At 34.4% G+C, this 20,689-nt stretch overlaps 1 protein-coding gene across 17 annotated transcripts in view; it reads right to left on the bottom strand.

Annotated features, from left to right (window-relative positions):
• The window catches only part of PICALM (phosphatidylinositol binding clathrin assembly protein), a 105,885-nt gene that overhangs the window by 30,581 nt on the left and 54,615 nt on the right, over positions 1-20,689 (bottom strand). For 9 of the 17 annotated variants that reach the window (XM_025286197.2, XM_025286195.2, XM_025286196.2 and 6 more), the window contains exons 6-12: positions 17,127-17,238; positions 15,130-15,236; positions 13,000-13,041; positions 9,554-9,639; positions 7,673-7,796; positions 7,262-7,428; positions 4,575-4,678 (exon numbers count right to left, since the gene is read on the bottom strand). In XM_025286197.2, coding sequence (XP_025141982.1) covers positions 4,575-4,678; positions 7,262-7,428; positions 7,673-7,796; positions 9,554-9,639; positions 13,000-13,041; positions 15,130-15,236; positions 17,127-17,238 — 742 coding nt within the window. The remainder of the gene's footprint in view (positions 1-4,574; positions 4,679-7,261; positions 7,429-7,672; positions 7,797-9,553; positions 9,640-12,999; positions 13,042-15,129; positions 15,237-17,126; positions 17,239-20,689) is intronic. The other 8 variants (XM_025286198.2, XM_025286205.2, XM_025286204.2 and 5 more) reach the window with 1 other exon arrangement.

Below are 20,689 nucleotides of genomic sequence, written 5' to 3'. Positions count from 1 at the left end.
AATAAGTAGTTATTTCAAAAAGCCAAAAGGGATTAGGAGTTTCTAACATGTCCATATAACTGTTGTACAGCTTCAGATGTAGGAAACAAAATAATAAAGATGAAGCAAATGTCTAACGATGGAAAAAGAAATTTTGGAAAAATTAAGAACAGAGACAAAAGACTGGCCATGTAGTAGACTGGGATTAGCTTTGAAGGCCTGGCTGTAGATTTTAAAGCCTAAACGATTTGGTAGGAATAACAAATGTACTATTTCCTACTAGAATGTATCAAATACATACTATCATCAAGTGCTACAATTGAAGTTATTTTAGAACCACATATTTACTGTATCTATTCCTCATTCAAGATAGCCAACATTGTAATGACTGAAAGCCATTCATCATTCCTTAAGTATGGGGAGAAGCAAAAATAAAGAGCAGCAAAAATAAACTCTCATAATTTTATCTAGCACAACTAAAAATGAAAGGTACTCCTGTACTCCAACCAGTAGCCTATTTTTGTGTATTCTGGTTTGTGGTCCTAACTTAAGAATACAGTATTCAGCACTATTAATCTACTCTAAGGCTGTAAGGCAGAACAATAAGGAGGCAATGGCCAAAGAAACAGCTTCTGCATTACAATACAGGCACACTTTATCCTTAAAGTCAATAAACTGAAAGCTAGTGTTCTGCAAATGCTCCAACTGTAACTTCAAAAAGAAAAACATCAAAATAAAATTGAGGTCACTGTATTGAGTCTTACAAACATACCAAAACTCACTGATACACTATTCTAACTCAAATGATCATAAACATCTTTCCCATCCCTCCAACTCCTCAATAAATGGAAAAATGGGGGAAAGAATCAGAAAAAATAATTCAGAAACAAAAGTAGAAAAGAGTCAGAAATAAGATTCACTTTTTGTACTAAAATACAAATGCGATGATGACCACTCTAACTCCTTCTTGTATAAGAAAGGAGCTGCATTAAGTTTAGAGTTGATCAGTTCGGTTCAAAGTATTAATACTACTCTGAAATATCTGATAGTGGCATGGTGCTTTAAAAGTACATTATACTTTGTTGGACAAGTAAGTAACACAAAAACTCTCTCTAGTTATCCCTGCAGAAGCAACCATGAGAGAAGTCATTCAAAAAGAGTATGCACATTTCTACAACAGATTCATTAGGTTTTTGAGAAAAGACATGTTTGGAAAAAGTTACTAGTTATCTGCTACTCTGTTGACTGATACTTTTTACCTAAGCACTTAATATCAATCATTTCCTATTATATGAAACATCCTAAAGAGTATGCAGAAAAATGTAAGTGCATTTGTATATTTAGATCAATCACACAATAAGAAAAACCAGCTTTTAATCTACCTTGACAAAACACTTCTACTATGGTATAGTAGATTAACATCATTTAGATTTAATTATACCACAAAAATTAATTCAAATTCATTAAAGATAAAAAAAATAGTAATAATATTCCAGTTATTCCAACTTAAACTTTATCAGCCTGGCAACTCTAAAATTCTGTATATTTTAATTAAATACTTTTTTCTATTATTTTTTATCATTATTCACTTGAATGTTTAATTTTATGTAGAAAAATAATCCAAAAAGTTAAAATAAAGATTAAAACAGTACCAGTCATTTTTTTAGTTTTGAGATAAATATCTGATATCTACATTTGCACAAAGAAAATTGAGTGTTTTCATAATGTATTTTTAATGAGTGTTTTCACTCATTAAAAATGAGAAAGAAATAAATTAAACTTAAGAATGGGTCATTCTTTTTTGCCTGAAATAAATTTTGAAATCTTGCTTAAAATATACAACAGTGTACTAAGCTGAAAATAATGTGTATCTCTAGATCTGCTGTAACTCAGTTTTTAAGGTGGTAAAAACTGAAATCTCAGCTATTAGTATTCAATAGCAATTGCGTGTTCGACTCCAGACCATTTCTTGAAAAATCAAAGGCTCGTTAATAATGGAATGAAAGAAACAAGCGAGCTTGTGTTCTCTTCAATGTTCATTTTTAGGTACAATCTTACTTACATACCTTTCATATAAACAGGCAAATCTTACTTCCTCTTAACTCTGTTTATCACTAACCTAGCTGTGATTGGAAACACACATCATTTCTGTGGTGCTTATGATAAGAACTAAATTAAATAACAAATCTGTTGCTGACATTCATTTTCAGCAAATGAGAGCAATAAAAGCATTAAATAATATTTTAGAATTATCAAAAAAATCTAATCTTTGTTTTGTCACATGCTATAAAAGCATGATACAAAATGCTACATATTTCAAATGTTCAGGTAAATGGTTAACTTCAAAAAGTACCTTCTGGAATTTACTGTTATGATCAAAGCTTTATATAAAGGACTTATTATCTTAGTAACTTTAATTTTAAAAACAAAGGAAAATATCTTAATCTGAATGTTATGGATATGACAACACAATGAGTAAGTATTAAGAGTTCTTGGCTTAAAATACTCTTTGGCTATCTATGTATAAGTCAAAACTTTGAAGTTATTACCAACTCAGAAGCCAAATACAAGACAAAGTTCCATTTTTCTTAAATTGAGGGGCTTATAGTAAGATCACCATGCTTTCCTCATATATAACTGTAAGCTTTTGGAAAAACAGTAGTCAATTGCTACTGCTTCTGCTCCCAACTATACCTTATACCTGATAATACTTTTTTTTCAAAACAATTTTTTACAGTGCCACATTTAGATAGCAAGCCTAATGTTAAAATATGGGGGAAATTTTGACAAAAATAGTACATAAACCAAAATAACCTAAAACAGAAAAGTAAAACATAATTAAATGTACTCCAACATTCTATTCACAAACTGCTATCAGATATTTCTTCTAACAGATTATAAAACAATGTTTACATACTGAAATTACTTAAAATTATTCTCCCACAGTAACAGTCTATCTGCTTTCATATGTGAGCTCAACGATTCCAAACACTACAACTGTATATGGTATCCAGATAAAACTAACACCCAGTTCAGTTTCACTAAAATATTACATTAGTTCTCACTAAGTCTTCTGTAAAATTTTTCATCTCTCCAGTAATACAACTTTTCAGCCTTAATTTTAGAAAACCTATAGTTTGTTTTTTTAAAGGTAAGCAAACTAAAACTGCTTGAATGGTCATGTTAATCCTATTAATAGGCACTTCACAATAAGAAGGAAATAAGCATGCAAATTTTGCCAGATTAAAAATCCTAAAACTGGAATTATCATTAGGCTATTAAGAAATTCCTTTCTCTTAACCCTAATATGCTATCTACAGATCATTTAAATAATTCTAAAAAACTCAATGACTTTGAACTAGCTTACTCCTTTTAGAAATTACTCCCAGATCTTAAGATTTAGCTCAATTAGTTTTTAAAATAAAGTGATAGCTCACAAAATTCATCTAAAAACTTAGTATTTTAGTGTTTTACTATTCCTTTTCCCTGTCCTGTCCTGAACCAGAAATAATCTGCCTCCTAAAAGGAAAACATCTACTGACTCAAAAAACATTTACAAAGTACCTGTTTTATACCAAGAAATGTTTACTCCATCGGGGACATATCACTCAACATATTTTAGAGCTCCTCCCTTCACATAGTTTATGTTCCATTATATAAAATTGGGTCTTAAGAAATAACTATTAAAAAACCCAAAAAAGTTATTAACTCAAATTATTAAAAGAAAGGAAAAAAGTCTAATATATCATAAAACCCCACTAGAACAATGAATCCCTGCTCTGAGAGGTAAGCCACTCGTTAGACTTTACATGTGAGCCAGCACAAAGTTTAAGGTAGTTTGCCATTCTCTAACAGTTTTCTAGACAATGTCCTTTCTCAGAATATCTTCCCCTCTCATAAAATTTTTTGAGTGTTTGTAAAATAATATTTATATAAATACAAACAGAAGTACCAAAACCAAACAAAGGAAATGATTTGAAAACATACTAAATGTCTAACTTAAAAACTAACGTGGCTCACTCTTCAAAAATGCCGGGTCATGAACATAATATGTTCACCTTAAGGTCGAAGAACTACTCAAGGGCAGCAAACTTTCCTGTTGGTACTAGGGGAAAATTCTTTGAATACCAAAATCTGAATTAAATGAACATTTTAAATATAATTAGCAGAAGTTTGTCATGACATTCCTCTACAGAAGACAGTGCACTGCCTGATAATACTACCTGAACTTAATTAGAACTTCATTAGATGAGTTTTCCCCTCTGCAAGTAAATTTTTTTTCTATACCAAAAGTAAAATACCCATTATGTATTTCTCGGTAACAGAACAGAAATTCAACATGGGAAGAATTATTTCACACTTAAACATATTTGGTCCTTCTTCATTTGCATTAAATCTCATTTCGTAATTTAACTGAACACATATTCCAAAATTGTATTTATTAATAAATGAAAATGTCTTCAAGGGGCAAAATAACTTCACTGTCATATTAATATTTTTCAAGTTCTCATGTGTCAAGTGAAAGCAAGTAAACCCCACAAAATGGGGAAGGGAGATGCCTATACAACATACAAAGTAGATTCATTCATGCTTACCTCCCCATGTACTTGCTACCTGAGAAGCAGTTGACATTGAAAGTACAGGTGGGTGAAAAGTTGGCTGCTGCAAATCAAGCAGATCATTTGGTAGCTTTGATGTGCTAGAAAGATATTTTGAAAATATGATTTATTTATTAGACTTTGTTGTATTCGTCACTCCTCTCACCCATTCCAGTAAATAAAAACATTTTTTTAAAGTGAGAAAAAAGTCCCAATAAAATAAATCTCAAAAGGGAGAAGAGTTTCAGCAAGATAAGAGTTGCACGTCCCTCATATAACAGCATATTTCAAAGGAGACCTAGAAAATGATTCAAGTACCGTATCAAGTTTAGAGAGGATTCAAGTAATAATAGCCATTTTGGAAAGAATCAAGGTCTTGCCCAGGAAAAAACTAGTCTCTTTATTGAAAAGAACCTAGAACCTAAACAATATAATTCTAAATTATGAAATACATGACAAATTAGTTTTTCTAAAGAAATGTGTTTTTTAATATTTAAAGGACTCCAATTACATTTTCAATACCAAAACACCCACAAAATAAAATACCCTATTAACATTACCTCTATTGCTTCAAATATCAAGCATATCAGTAATCAGGGAAAAAATTAAACATGCATATATGATATAAACTTGTAACAGAGCCACCCCATTACACAATACAACTTATATATATCTTACCATGAGACTTTTACGTGATTAAGAAACAACTCAAATAAGATTCCAATTTCTAAGAATTGAGGCATTATTTGTACTTTAGCATAGTTTATTTTTTACTTACACTTATTCAAAAATAAAAAGTTTTGAAGATGTACCTTTTAGATGTAAAACATAGTGTTATAAGTAGATAAAAATACAAATGTATTTAGTGCTTTGGAGAAAAATACAGACTATGCAGTAAGTGTTACGTAATAGGTTGTAACATATGGAAATTACATGTTGGGGTTTATGATCTTGGTAAGTTTTTGATCTAAGGGAAAGGAGATGGCTTGCTGTGAATCCACCAGTGAGGAATGAGGAATTACATATGCATGTGCAAATATAGTATGTTTGAAAAGAAAATTTGCCCTTAATTACTACTAAAAAGGTGAAAATGTTGAATGTATTAAGTGAAAGAAAAATATTAGATCTTTATCAAATGATTTGTTTTATCCTCAGATATTTAACATTCTTTTCTATTTACCAGCATCCTCTTACCCTGCTTAGACAGGCTTCTAAGATCCCTAAGACAAAAACTTAACACTTAATGGGTTTGATGTTATTGGGGATTAAGGAGAGTATTATACAAAAATCAAAACAAACAAAAAGACAAAACTGAAAGAAAGAAAAACACATAACGAAATACAACATCTACTAAGACTTTTGGGAGCAGGCAGCAGTTGAGTTAAGTTACACTGAACTGTGACAGGAGTAGGTAAGTTGAAGGGAACATCGTTTAAGGATAAGTTAATAAGCTAAAACAGCAACAACAAAATCAAAGAAAAACAAGCAAGCATCACTCTCCATGTGGCATTTACCATGCAATAAGCACTGTGTCCATGGGATTAAACCAGTCAATCCCAACTAAAGAAAATCAACCCCTAATATTCATTGAAAGGACTGATGCTGAAACTCCCAATACTTTGTCCATCTGATGCGAACAGCCTGAGCACTGGAAAAGACCCTGATGTTGGGAAAGACTGAGGGTAGGAAGAGAAGAGGACAACAGAGGATGAGATGGTTGGATGGCATCGCTGACTCAATGGACATGAGTCTGAACAAATTTCAGGTGATAGCAAAGGAAAGGGAAGCCTGGGATACTATAGCTCATGTGGCTGCAAAGAGTCGGATATGACAGCAAATGAACAACAAGCACCATGTTAAACCCTATATTAGTGATCCTATGACCCTGACAGAGATGAAAATTCTTGGTCTTTACCCTACAGCTACTGAACCAGACACTCTAGAGGTGGGGCTCATAAATCTGTGATTCCGATGTTGGCTAAGACTGAGAAGCATGATCTGTACATTATCTTGTCTGGAAACTGAGATTTAAAAAAAAAGAGAGATATAAGAAATAAACAAACCAGGATTCTTATACTCTAAATCACTTTAAGGTAAAACACAGGAGGGATTTTTAAAAAGCCAATTATTTTAATTTGTCTGGAATTAAAATATTTCTATTGTTAAGTAGCTTAAACTAGGCAACAGGATTACTGAAGTTGGGTTGATAGGGTTCAATACCACAGAAATCTGGCAACTAACTCTTACTGTGTTTCAAGTTACCTAAGGGACTAGAAGTGAAAAACTTTATAAGTATCTAATGAAAGGATATTCTGAAATTACATATCATACATACATATCCAAGAGTCATACACAAGGTCTTGAACCATTAGAAGCTTCACAAATCTGTATAATAGTTCATTTTAATTTTTTTACAATGAAACATTTGCCAAGAGAAAAACCACCACTCTCTAACTGGTATAAATTTATCATTTAGCCATCTTCCATTTTTTAAATATTCAAAATATAAACTCTTATCACTTTGTATTTAGCTATTATTCACTACCACCGTTTACTACTACCTTCTTTGTGTGAATTCATGATTATGAAAATCTGGTATCAAATTAAACCTGAAAAGCTCTGCACAATTGATATAAATCTTTAAACCTAGGCATTCAAAGGTAAGCGTTAACCATTCCACCTACCTGTTAGAAGAACTAGGGGTAGAAAATATGTCAATGGCTGGTGCAGTCATTACACTCCCTGCTGAGGTGGACACAGGAGAGGCTGCAGTTGTTAAAGAGGTATGAGGTTTCTTTGCAAGTTCTTTTAGGCGCTGCTCCTGTTGAGAAACGGCACTACCATAAGGAACCTAGAAATGAGACTGATTTGTAAGGCCTTTGAAAGAAAGTATTCTCTAATTTTGTTTTGATAGCAGAAAGGTATTCTCTGTATTGTCAATTGTTCAATGTCAGGATGAAAAATTAAGACTACTAAATTTCATCTCGTTTGTACAAATATTTATTAAATACTGTTAGTCTGTATGGAAGTCCCAATTACTTTATGAGCACTTATACTTGCTTTTCCAAATAATTTAAGAGAATGCATACACCTACCTTTAAAGCTTTTAAACGAGCCTGTTCTTCCTCTAATGCTGCCTGCTTTTCCCTTTCATCCACTTTGGTAAGAGACAGGCCAGTGCTTGCCAGGGAAGAGACTGCGTTGGAAAGTGTTGTTGCCCTAGGATAATCAGACAAAAGTAATTCAGTTTTTGGCCAAACATTTCACATTACATCCTGGTTACAAAATGGTTTAGCAGGCTAGCCATGGATAGATACTACAATTATGAACTAAACCTATGGAGTCAACATCAGTACTTCAGAAGAAATATTCTACCCACTCATCTAAAGGATTATTAAGAAATTAGCTGATTTACACACACATTCATTTATTATTAATATTTTTAACTAAATGTTAGACTTTGGAAAGGATTTGGAAAGGATTCACAACAAAGGTGAAGGACACTGCCTCTTCCAAGCCCAAGGGAGGGATCCAATGCACTGGAAAAGAGTTCACATACCTCAGGGAAAACCCTGACAGGTAAAACATAGTGAATTTCTCATTAAGAAGTGACCTTCCACTAATTTACAACCTGGGTTTTGGCAGTACTACTACAGAACACGAAAATACAAGAACCAGCAATAAATAATGCATATGTAGATATGCTTCCCTTATAACATCCCCCAAAGATATCATTCCCAGAGGACCCACATTTTCTCTCAAAGGAAGACTAATGTCATCCCAGTCACCAGTCCATTTGGCACCTCCTTTCTATCTGCTACCCTTTTGCCAAGCTGGAATTTTCTTTTCAAACGTACTATATTTGCACATGCATATGTAATTCCTCATTCCTCACTGGTGGATTCACAGCAAGCCATCTCCTTTCCCTTAGATCAAAAACTTACCAAGATCATAAACCCCAACATTTAATTTCCACATGTTAATTCTAGGCAAAGTAAACATGTGTGGTAAAGAATTCTAACCTGAAACTACTCCTCAGTGACTGCTATTAATTTTCCTTTTATCACACACCAAACACCATTAATTTCTACTCTAAGTAAACAAGTAGAAAAATTATTTAAGTTTTATATAAAAATCAATTTTATAAATAAGCCAATATAAAGATAAAACTCTGAAGACAAAGGAAGAGTAATACTGTTCTAAAGAGATTTGAAAATATTAAGAGACTAAAAAAACACACAAGGTAAATCGGTATATCTGAAGCTACTTGGCTATGTTTTGCCATTACCTTCTCAAATAATTGGGCCTTGTATTTCTAAAAACCTATTAGAAAATCACATCAAAAAGAAGGAAAGTTCTAATCATAATTTATACAAAAGTTTTTCTTCTACTAACCAATACAATAACAACATTACAAGGTCAATGAGATGATCTATATTAGTTATGATTTGCCAGGTTCATTGGTCTTAGTCTTGGAAATCAGCTAAAAGTCTAACAGAATGATAAAAATATGTCACCAATCACCCCCAAGAACTGGCATTAGAGAAAGATGGTGAAATCTTATGTTGGACATCCTAGTTCTGAGTCCCTGAATTACTACTGCATACTTCACAGGGTTATTTGTGAGGGTCAATCAAATTTGTAAAAAGAGCCTTATAATTAAAATATACCATATGAACCCATGCATTTCATCTCTAAGAGAAATACAAACATTATGAACATCATTCTAAACCACAGTTACTGTCATCATCTTACCAAATGCTGACATTTACTGAAAACAGAAAGTGCCACAAAAACTTACTGTATTCATCTTTAAGAGCAACTCTCTGAGGTTGATACTATTAATAAACTTGACTTATAAATGGTGAAATCAAGATAAAGAAAAATTAAATAACTTGTAACTTCAGCTAGACTCATCTACTACTTTCTCAGAAACAGCACTACCTCTCTTTGCCCCACAAAGAATAATAATGTACCTGCTTGCAGCTGTAGAATCTTTGATTTTCTTTCCTTCCAAGGAAGCTAAATGTTGTTCCAAAGCATCAAGAAGACTACTGGGGGCCTAAAATTGTACAAATATTAAGACTTTCATGGTAATCACACCATTACTCAAAATAAATCAAGAATCATCTAATACAAGAAATAAAAATAGGTATATTCCCCATGAATGAATTAACAGCGGCATTTTAGCTATCTAAGAATGACACTATTATTTTTATTACATAAGCATCATCTGGTAAGAGTATTAACAAACAATCAAAGCTATAAAAACTAAGTCTATGTGAACATAAGACATTAAGATGATCCCGCAATTTTTTAATATTTAACTTATTTAAATTTTAAATAAAAACAATCCTAAAAGCTGGATATATTGTTGAGTGAGCTCCAATAAATACTGAGTAACTCAAAGTGTCCAAACACTGTTTTGAAACTGACAAATGAAACTGAAAATTAACATCAAGTAAACAAAAAAATCATAGTGAGATTCAACTTCTTACTCACTAGATGGTTACACAGACTAACAACATCAAATGCTGAGGATACAGAGCAAATATAACTGTCATACAATGCTGGTGGGAACACGTCTACCTTGAAAAAAGACATGGATTTGTTTTTTAAAGAAAGCTAAATATACACCTACCTTTATTACCCAATTTCATTTCTAACTGTTTATTTAAGAGATAAGCGTATCTCCACAAGAAAAGACTTGTAAGCAGCTTTATTTGATGGTTTAGTAGCTAAGTTGTGTCTGACTTTTGCGACCCAATGGACTATATCCTGCCAGGCTCCTCTGTCCATGGGATTTCCCAGGCAAGAATACTGGAGTGGGTTGCCATTTTCCTTCTCCAGAGGATCTTCCCAATCCAGGAAACAAACCCAAGTCTCTTGTATCTCCTGCACTGCAGGTGGATTCTTTACTGCTGAGACACCAGGGAAGCTCCAGCTTTATTTACAACAGTTAAAAAACTGTAAATAATCCAAAAATTTCCAAATTTTCCAATTTAGAAAAGAGGCAAAACTGTGGTAAATTCACATGATGGAATACTATTCAGCAATTAAAAAGAATTAATTATGGTATATCTAACATATAGACAGCTCTCAAAACATGATGATGAGCAAAAGAAGCCACATAAAAATAGTCACATGATTCCATTTATGTTAAATTCAAAAACTGATAAAAATTACTCTATTAGAATTCAAAATAGTGATTTGTGTGGAGCGGATTAGGGGTGACTAGAGGGGGACAGAGGCTGATGCAAAAAATTTACATCTTAAATGGTGTGTTGATTATACGAGTGCTTACGGTTATCAATCCTCATTCAAACAGATATTTACCTCAATTTTTTTTTAAAGACTAGCTTGAAACCCTCAGTCTATGTGTCAAATCTCAACTGAATATGAACAGTTAATTACTTATTTTCAAAAGGAAACCTTTTCAGTGAGCTACGTGAAGCAAATACATCAGTGGCATTCACTTACACCAAATATTCTTTAGGATTTGATATAAAGTTTCTGAATTACAGGTATCCAAAAGCAGTTGGAAGAGACAGTGCTAGCTAATTTCTCTGTCAACTATGACCTGAACAACTTCCTTCTTCCTGTATTTTCTCTCTCTATATCAAGCCCTTAGCACAAGACAGACATGGTAGGAAACATGGACTTCTGTGTTGATCTGAGGACACATGTGTAATCCCTCAACCCCAACAAATCAGCAGCCCAATTATTTCCACTTTTTAAAAATCTCCACTCGTGTATAACTACCATCTTTTCTAAAGTATAATACCATGCATACTACAGTACAGACACATATGATAGTATGGCCTGAGGCTGATCTTTTTACTTTTAAATTTATTTGTTTTAAAATTTTTTATTTATATTGGCATATAGCCCATTAACAATGCTGTGATAGTTTCAGGTGGATGGCAAAGGGACTCAGCAATATTATATACATGTATCCATTCTCACCCGAACTCCCTTTCCATCTGAAACTGTCAAATCAGCTTATACTGTTCAAACAATGCCTCTTATCACACTTAGCCTATAGCAATAATGTGCTCAATCTTAATCAGGTCAATTATTTCATGTGGGCATATACAAAAATTTTTATTTGCATACAATTCATAACTAGATCTAGTATATACCCTTAGCCTGGAGATCAAAGAGATGAATCAGAACAAGTGAGTACAGAGAAAAACAGTAAGAATCATTAACAAGCAAAGTATTTAAAAGAATCCCAGAATGACTGAAAATAAGGTAAAAGAGATAACTACTGAGGAGAGAGTTGATACATAAGGGTAGTTTATGCCAGGTCCTTTCATTCTTAATACTCAATAAACAAACACCAGAAAAGGCCATAAAAAACTGCAGGTTTAAAGTTTCCTTCCTAAAATTTTTTTAAGATAATGATAATAAAAAATAATATTATAGTAGCTAACACTGACTGCTCAATGCGCTAAATGTTTTTTAGGTATTAACTCTTAATCCTCCCCACTGAGGCAGGTGGGTATTGTAATATCTACATTTTGGAAATAATGAAACTGAAGCACAGAGAGTAACTTCCCCAGATCACAGGGCCAGCTGGTGCTACAGCCAGGACTCAAACTTAAGAGCAATGTTTTGAGGTTTATACTGATGCTTTTGAACTGTGGTGTTGGAAAAGACTATTGAGAGTCCCTTGGACTGCAAGGAGATCCAACCAGTCCATCCTGGACTGGAGATCAGTCCTGGGTGTTCACTGGAAGGACTGATGCCGAAGCTGAAACTCCAATACTCTGGCCACCTCATGCAAAGAGTTGACTCATTGGAAAAGACCCTGATGCTGGGAGGGATTGAGGGCAGGAGGAGAAGGGGACAACAGAGGATGAGATGGCTGGATGGCATCACCGACTAGATGGACATGCATTTGGGTAAACTCTGGGAGTTGGTGATGGACAGGGAGGCCTTGCGTTGCTGCAATTCATGGGGTCGCAAAGAGTCGGACACAACTGAGAGACTGAACTGAACTGAATCTATCTACCTGAGTCAAAGAGCCAAAGTGGAAGGTTTAAAACTGGAAAAACAAATCTTGTGTAAGATAATTCTCTACCAATAGTACAGTGAAGATTCTGTTTTTAAAACACCATTCTCTAAGTTCAGTTCTTACTTTTTTTGGGGGAGGGGGGGTATGGTAATGATGATGAGAAACAGAGACTAAAAGGGAATAAACTAAAAGAAGAGCAGAGTACTGGCTGGCTCCACCAAGAAGAAATGAGTAGACTTTTATATGGTTATAATGTTAGAACAATCAGCAGCAATATATCAAAACATTAAAAATCAAGAAAAATTACACTGATCTTGACAGCAAGAGCTTCATATTATTCATCTTTGTACACTTCAGACCTAGTAGAACACAGCAGACAGAGACTGACACTACAATACTTACCTGCGAAAGATCTGGTATATCACCTCTGTCAATTCCAACTTGCTGTAAGAAGAAGCAGCATCATATTTAATAAACAAAATTACAATAAGGGGTTTCATAAGTAAAATTTAGAAAATAACATTTATGACTAGTACTATAAGCAATATTTTAGGAAGAATTCTTTAATCCCCACAGATATCACTCAATACTTCTAAAGACTTAGGTATTATCTGCTGGCTCTAAAAGTTCTAACAGGAGGAGAAGGAGAGTTGGAAATTCAACAAGGCTACTAAGTTACCATCTCCACATCCTCAAAACACCTAAAGAAGCTACCTTGTCACAATCTGAAAAATTCATCATTTCTGTGACAAAAACACTACACCAAGAATTAGAAAGGCTGACCATGAACAAGCCTGTTGGAGCATAAGAAGTAGTTAAGGAACAAACCTAACAACAATGACTCACTCTTTCACCACAAAGTACACTTTCCCTGCAGTCACCAGATTTCAAACCTACGTTCACTCAAGCAGGACAGGTTTTATACAAATACCAAGTGATATTTAACCAGGATATAACTGTCCCCACAAAGCAATCCCAACACACTTTCATGACGCTCAGGTACTAGGCAAATTCCAGCAAAGAAGATAAAAACCATTCTTATTTATTCCAACACCCTAATTTAGAAATTCTTTTCCCTCCTGTGAAAATAGTCATATATTATGCTCTATGACTATTTCATTTTCTAATCACTCTCCCTTCCTTTTCTCAACCTTTTAAGGGCCAATTCCAGAATGGTATCAGTAGAAAATTTGATAAAATAATTCATACTAAGATCTTCAAAGCTAATCACTGAATGATATATTTGTCATCTTCAAACACATTTGAAAAAGTTACTTGAGTCTTTACTCCAAGAACTAAGGTCTCATAATGAAATTGCGAGCCCAAAGACCACTTCATCAAAGAATATTCTTAAGGTAGGGGAGTATTCCTATGGAGTGAATGGTCCATTCCATTGCAGGGTACGACCAGCAGATCTGGAGGCGAATAAAGGCTTAAAACTTAAGTCATTATATACAACTTATCAAATGCAAAGAACAAAAGCCAAAGGGAAAGGTCAACAAAGTAAATGCATTTAAAGAATTTACTAGAATCATCATAAATACTACTTCTTTCTGGTTTTCGCATGTGACTGACCCTAAAGATATGGAGGAAAAATTGATTTCTCCTTGAGAGATACTTTAAATCAAAATAAATTCCAGTACACTTCATAAAATAGTTTTAACACCACAAAGCTATTTTCTTCAAAGGTCTCATCATCTTTTTATATCTTACTCCACCTGCTACAGAATAAAACATCACTACGGTAATAAGAGGCAGAATCACCAACTTGCTAGTTTCAGATGAACTACTTTGATATTACTGATCAATAATATAATGTACTCATCTTTTAGAATTACCCTAACAAGACACCTCTGGTAATAATAGGTAGATGGAAGAGAAAGGGAAAACAAAAACTCTTTAAATGCTGCCCTTGTGGAAACAAGATGATGTCTATAAGCATTACCACAACTACCTTCTGTGACTCTCAGAAACTCATTTTTCAAAAAGATTTACAAAATTAATTATTCTATAACCTACATTCATAGCTTTCATAAACAATGACAAACAATAAATGCATTAAGTTCACTTCTGAAGGGAAGAAAACACTCTGAACCATATGGTTCTGGTTGCAAGTCTTACTGAAGGAAGGAGAGCTGCACTAACATAGAATATTCTTTACCACATTTAATAGAATAAATCTTCTACCATATACAGCCAATTCCAAACATAAAAATCACCACCATCTACCTGATTTTACAGAGAAAGAATTTAAAAATTAGGTTACTTTTTCGTATTCAATACTAAATTAAATACACAGGGTAATATTCAATGTTATATCGTATTCATACGATAACATGAATACGTATTTATGTATGAATACGTATAATGTATTCATAACAGCACAGAATGTGATATAGTATAGTGTTATAATTGAATATGTACCTTACTATATTTAAGACACTTCTTTCACTTGGGTAAAGACTGATTTCTTTGAAATGTACACTTAAAGACAAAGAAACCAAGAGATACAGTCATTTAAACACAGTTTACCTCTGCAACTTTGAGAAACTCTGAGATTCTAGTCATCCTAGTCAGGAACTTCTTATAGATGTCAAGACCTTCTTTGCACTGGTTCTTTTTCATATCAAAATATTTTTCTGCCAAAAACAGATATAAACATACTTTTATTCATATCAAAATATAATACTCAAAAGAGAAAAAAGATTTAAAACAGCTCATGTTATACTGATGTCTCAGAAAACACATTCACCCTACAGAAAAAAGTGTTAAATTAGCTTAGGTATTCAAAGCAAGTTAAAATAGAGATGCTGCTATATTAAAAATTAAGAAATTATGATTTTACTATTACCAGTTTTTCCTACAATACTTCTTCCCTAACAATTCCCTAAGTATAATTTGCATGTTAATATAGATCACATTTGACTCCATTTAAAACAGTGCTAAATTCCTATTTCCAAATACTCTAAATAATGTTAAGAAAGATGGCAACTTTTCTAAGTCCAGATGTCACTTGGAAAACTAATTTAACCTACATAAATAGCAGTAAAGAGCTTAATTTATACCAAGGTGGGAGACTATACTTTATAAAACTTTGTAAAAAACTTTCCATTTTTCACTTGTGGAAAAAAAAAAAGTTTCCCTATCTCCATGGATTAAAGCATCCCTAAATAAGTTTGTATTACCCCTGCCTATGAAAATCAAATTTAAATAAATTCTTTTAAAAAAATTACTGAAAAGGGAGAACAAATATATTGGAGTAAATATATCTGACATCTTGACACTTGATACTTTTGACACTCTTTGCAGTATTACTTTTCTACTCCATTCAAACTCCATTGAAAAAAATGAGCATCTCTAGGCAAAACTGAATGCCATATATACCTAATACACAACAAAGCACCACATAGTCCTAAAATGCCTCAAATGTAAAAAACTTCCTTTAAAAAAGTATTTATTTTAAAATAATTATCAATCTAAAAATTAGGTTTAGAAAAAAGTACCAATTTTACAATTAAAAGTTCATTTTGGAATAAACTGAGGAAATTATTTTTCTGAGACAGAAAATTCCAACTTAATTTTTAAGAAATTTTTCTATTTCTAAAAATAAAACTGATAGAAAAAAATACAGATATATCTAAAAAGTGCATAGTTCATCTGGCTAAACATTCTAATTGTATAATTATTTAATCACTTAGCATGTGTCAGATCAGATCAGATCAGTCGCTCAGTCATGTCCGACTCTTTGCGACCCCATGAACCGCAGCACGCCAGGCCTCCCTGTCCATCACCAACTCCCAGAGTTCACCCAGACTCATGTCCATCGAGTCAGTGATGCCATCCAGCCATCTCATCCTCTGTCGTCCCCTTCTCCTCCTGCCCCCAATCCCTCCCAGCACCACAGTCTTTTCCAGTGAGTCAACTCTTCGCATGAGGTGGGCCAAAGTACTGGAGTTTCAGCTTTAGCATCATTCCTTCCAAAGAACACCCAGGACTGATCTCCTTCAGAATGGACTGGTTGGATCTCCTTGCAGTCCAAGGGACTCTCAAGAGTCTTCTCCAACACCACAGTTCAAAAGCATCAATTCTTCGGCGCTCAGCCTTCTTCACAGTCCAACTCTCACATCCATACATGACCACTGGAAAAACCATAGCCTTGACTAGACGAACCTTTGTTGGCAAAGTAATGTCTCTGCTTTTGAATATGCTATCTAGGTTGGTCACAACTTTCCTTCCAAGGAGTAAGCGTCTTTTAATTTCATGGCTGCAGTCACCATCTGCAGTGATTTTGGAGCCCAGAAAAATAAAGTCTGACACTGTTTCCACTGTTTCCCCATCTATTTCCCATGAAGTGGTGGGATTGGATGCCATGATCTTCGTTTTCTATAAAATTCTCTTCTCCAAATTGTTCAATGAATAACTATATCTCAATCAATTTTAAGGCAGCTTTAAGTAATAACTAAGACAATATTATTTATCAATGACACAAGATAAGAAATAAAGTGTTATTAAATGATAGAAATATTTACCCAACAGGTTAATAATTCCTTCATTGTATGCTGCAAACAGTCTAATGGCATCTTTGAAAAGGAGCATGAAGGCAGCATTTATTACCCCATTTGTAAGTTCGTTGCTATTAACCTGGAAAAAAAAATAGATTAGCTAATGTTCTGTTCTAAAATGACAATGACTTCCTTCAAAGTAAAATACAATGAATTCAAACACTTAGGTGTAGGACAGAAAAAGACATTTATCTCTAGCAATCAGAGTCACAGCCATACAGTGCAAAAATATTGATCGAAGAATTCAGATTTATTTAAAAGCCACAACACAAACCCTATAACATTGAATTTAGTTCAGAAATAAGTCAGTGAGAACAAAAGTACCCTTCAACTCTTGAAATTCTTAGGCTACATCTCAGAAGTATTTTAAGTTCATTTCAACATTAAATACTTCTAATTACAAAATAAAGCCCATTTCTAAGTTCACTTCAGTCATGAAGAATTTACTGAATGTTTCTAAATAAAAAAAATATTTATTAAATGGCTACTATAATCACCAAAGAACTGAATTAAGCTAGGTAGAAAATATTTTTTTTAAAGAAATAATTTTCCCAATATTACAAACAAACTGAACTTCAAAATGGTTATAATATTTCTACCTCATTGGTTACAGGAGAATTAACTGACATACTCATGTAAAGAGTCTGATGCAGTATTTTACACATAAATAATCAATATTTATTTTTTCTTAAACTTTTTATTTTGTATTGGGGTCTAGCTGATTAACAATGTTGTGCTTGTTTCAAATGAAAAGAGAAGGGACTCACCCATATATATACATGTATCCAATGATCAATATTATTAGTGACTCATGTTTTAATAAAACAAAACAAGCAGTTGTCTACCAAGATATATGAGAAATACCTTTAGCTTAACAAGAAAATAATCAAAAGGATAGAACAAGTTAATCTTAAGTTCCTTTTAAGATAACTGTGGTGGTGGTGGTTCAGTTGCTAAGTTGTGTTGGCTCTTATGACCCCACGGACTCTAGCCTATCAGGCTCTCATTCCACAGATTGCCCAGGCAAGAATACTAAACTGGGTTGCCATCTAGACAACTAAGTACATGATAATTAACTTGTTAGGTAAAGAAAAATATAAGCTGAATGGTAAGCAACAAATTGGTAAATATTTTCAGAATATCTGACAAGATCAATCTGCATTATAGAGAGAATTCTATAAGACAATTCACAAAATAAAAAATACATATAGCTACTAATGTGAAAAGAAGTTCAACTTCACCAATATGCAAATTAAAAGAATCAAATTAAATTACTGAACTATCCTCTCTTGAGTACCAGACTAGTAGGTATCAAGATAGTCAAAACCAAGGTATTATTCTACACCAATAAGAACAAAAAAAACCGGTACCTACTGACTAGTGACTGGCTCACCCCTTTTGGAGTATACTTTGGCAATATTTATTAAAAACTTAAATGTTTATGGCCTCTGACCATCTAATTCTTTGTCTAGGGCATTAATTCTATATAAATAGGCTTATAAATGTATGCTGCTGCTGCTGCTGCTAAGTCACTTCAGTCGTATCCGACTCTGCAAGCCCATAGACGTCAGCCCACCAGGCTCCCCCGTCCCTGGGATTCTCCAGGCAAGAACACCGGAGTGGGTTGCCATTTCCTTCTCCAATGCATGAAAGTGAAAGGTGAAAGTGAAGTCGCTCAGTCGTGTCTGACTCTTAGCGACCCCATGGACTACAGCCTACCAGGCTCCTCCATCCATGGGATTTTCCAGGCAAGAGTACTGGAGTGGGGTGCCATTGTCTTCTCCATATAAATGTATAGATACACTATTATCTAATGCACACATGGAGTATCTAGTATCCCTCCCTTCTGTTTTTTCCCCCCATTTTCTGAACTAAAAAACCAAATGCCCTAAACATTTATCAACAAGTAACATGTTAGTCGCTCAGCTGTGTCCAACTCCTTGCAACCCCATGGACTGTAGCCCGCCACACTCCTCTGTCCATGGGATTTTCCAGGAAAGAATACTGGAGTGGATTGCCATTTCCTTCTCCAGCAGATTTTCCCAGCCCAGGGATTGAAGCCACGTCTCCTGCATTGCAGGTGGGTTCTTTACCACCTGAGCCATCTGGGAAGCAATAAATTATTACGTACAACAAAGTATAATACATTGAAAAGAACATGCAATTTTATAAAGATACCCACAATAAATCAAGTGGAAAAAAAAATCATGATTGGACGTTTTCTCTATAAAAATCAAAATAAAGTTCAGCAGTTACATTAATCCCCTGTCTTCTGGACTAGGAGCCAGCAAACTAGGGGCGTGACTCAGTACTTCAGACTGTGCAGGCCATAGGATCTGTCACAACTTCTTGGCCCCATTATTACAGCAAAGAAAGCAGCCATGTAACCAATGAGCCTGTTCTAAAACCACCATTGTGGACACTGAAATATTAATTTCATATACTTTTCACCTATTTAAAAAATTCTTTTATTACTAGCAACCATTCAAAAATGTAAAAATATCCCCTTTTTTTTTATTATTTGCAACCATTTAAAAATGTTCTCAGTTCACAAGCCACATAAAAAAACAGTAGCTTGAGAACCTGCTCTAGTCTCTAAAGTACCTATGGGATGCATTTACTCAATGTTTATTGAACACTATCTATGTGTCACACAGTACTGACAACAGGGACACTGCAGAGAAAAGCAAAGCTGGTCCCTGGCCTCTAGAAGTTAAAGATTACCAAGTAACAGCACAGATTAAAGGAAAATCAATTTCAGCATAAAACTGTCACAGTTTCAATCACTAACTTAGACTTACAAGGTCTAAAATAAAATATCTTAAGCTAGATGCACCAAAAAAGACGACTTGAAAATGCTAACACCCAACATCAGTTCAGTTCAGTTCAGTCGCTCAGTCATGTCCGACTCTTTGCGACCCCATGAATCACAGCATGCCAGGCCTCCCTGTCCATCACCAACTCCTGGAGTTCACTCAGACTCACGTCCATCGAGTCAGTGATGCCATCCAGCCATCTCATCCTCAGTCGTCCCCTTCTCCTCTGCCGGGAGCCGGCATATTGCATACTGAGTGTATATTGCATATTGCATATTGAGTGCAGCACTTTCCACAGCATCATCTTTCAGGATCTGGAATAGCTCAACTGGAATTCTATCACTGCTGGGAGCCAGCGTGAGGAACTCCGCCCATGACAAAGGTCATGAGGAAGGAGGCTCGGCATACGCAAAGGCGGGATCGAGCCTCAGGAGTCCCCCTGGAAATTCTCGAGCATCTACCCCCAAACCACAGTCTGCCTACTTTCTGCTTTGTGCTTTCACCTACACCTCTGACTTTACGGGGGGCTGTCCCCCACTACCTCTCTCTGAAAAAAGAGTTAGCTTACAGTTCCAGTTAATAATTCCTGGGTGTGACAGTGTTTAACCTACAAACTCCTTTGGAAATCCTCTAGCCTGCCTGAATAGGTTTTTCAGGCCACATGTGATTGTTCAGAGCCTCCCAACTGTGAGAGGCAGGAGATGTTCTAAACGG

This window comes from Bubalus bubalis, chromosome 5 (genome assembly GCF_019923935.1).
Source record: "Bubalus bubalis isolate 160015118507 breed Murrah chromosome 5, NDDB_SH_1, whole genome shotgun sequence".
NCBI lineage: Eukaryota > Metazoa > Chordata > Mammalia > Artiodactyla > Bovidae > Bubalus > Bubalus bubalis.
Note: the sequence above shows the minus strand (reverse complement) of the source record. Positions and strands in the feature narration are given on the sequence as shown.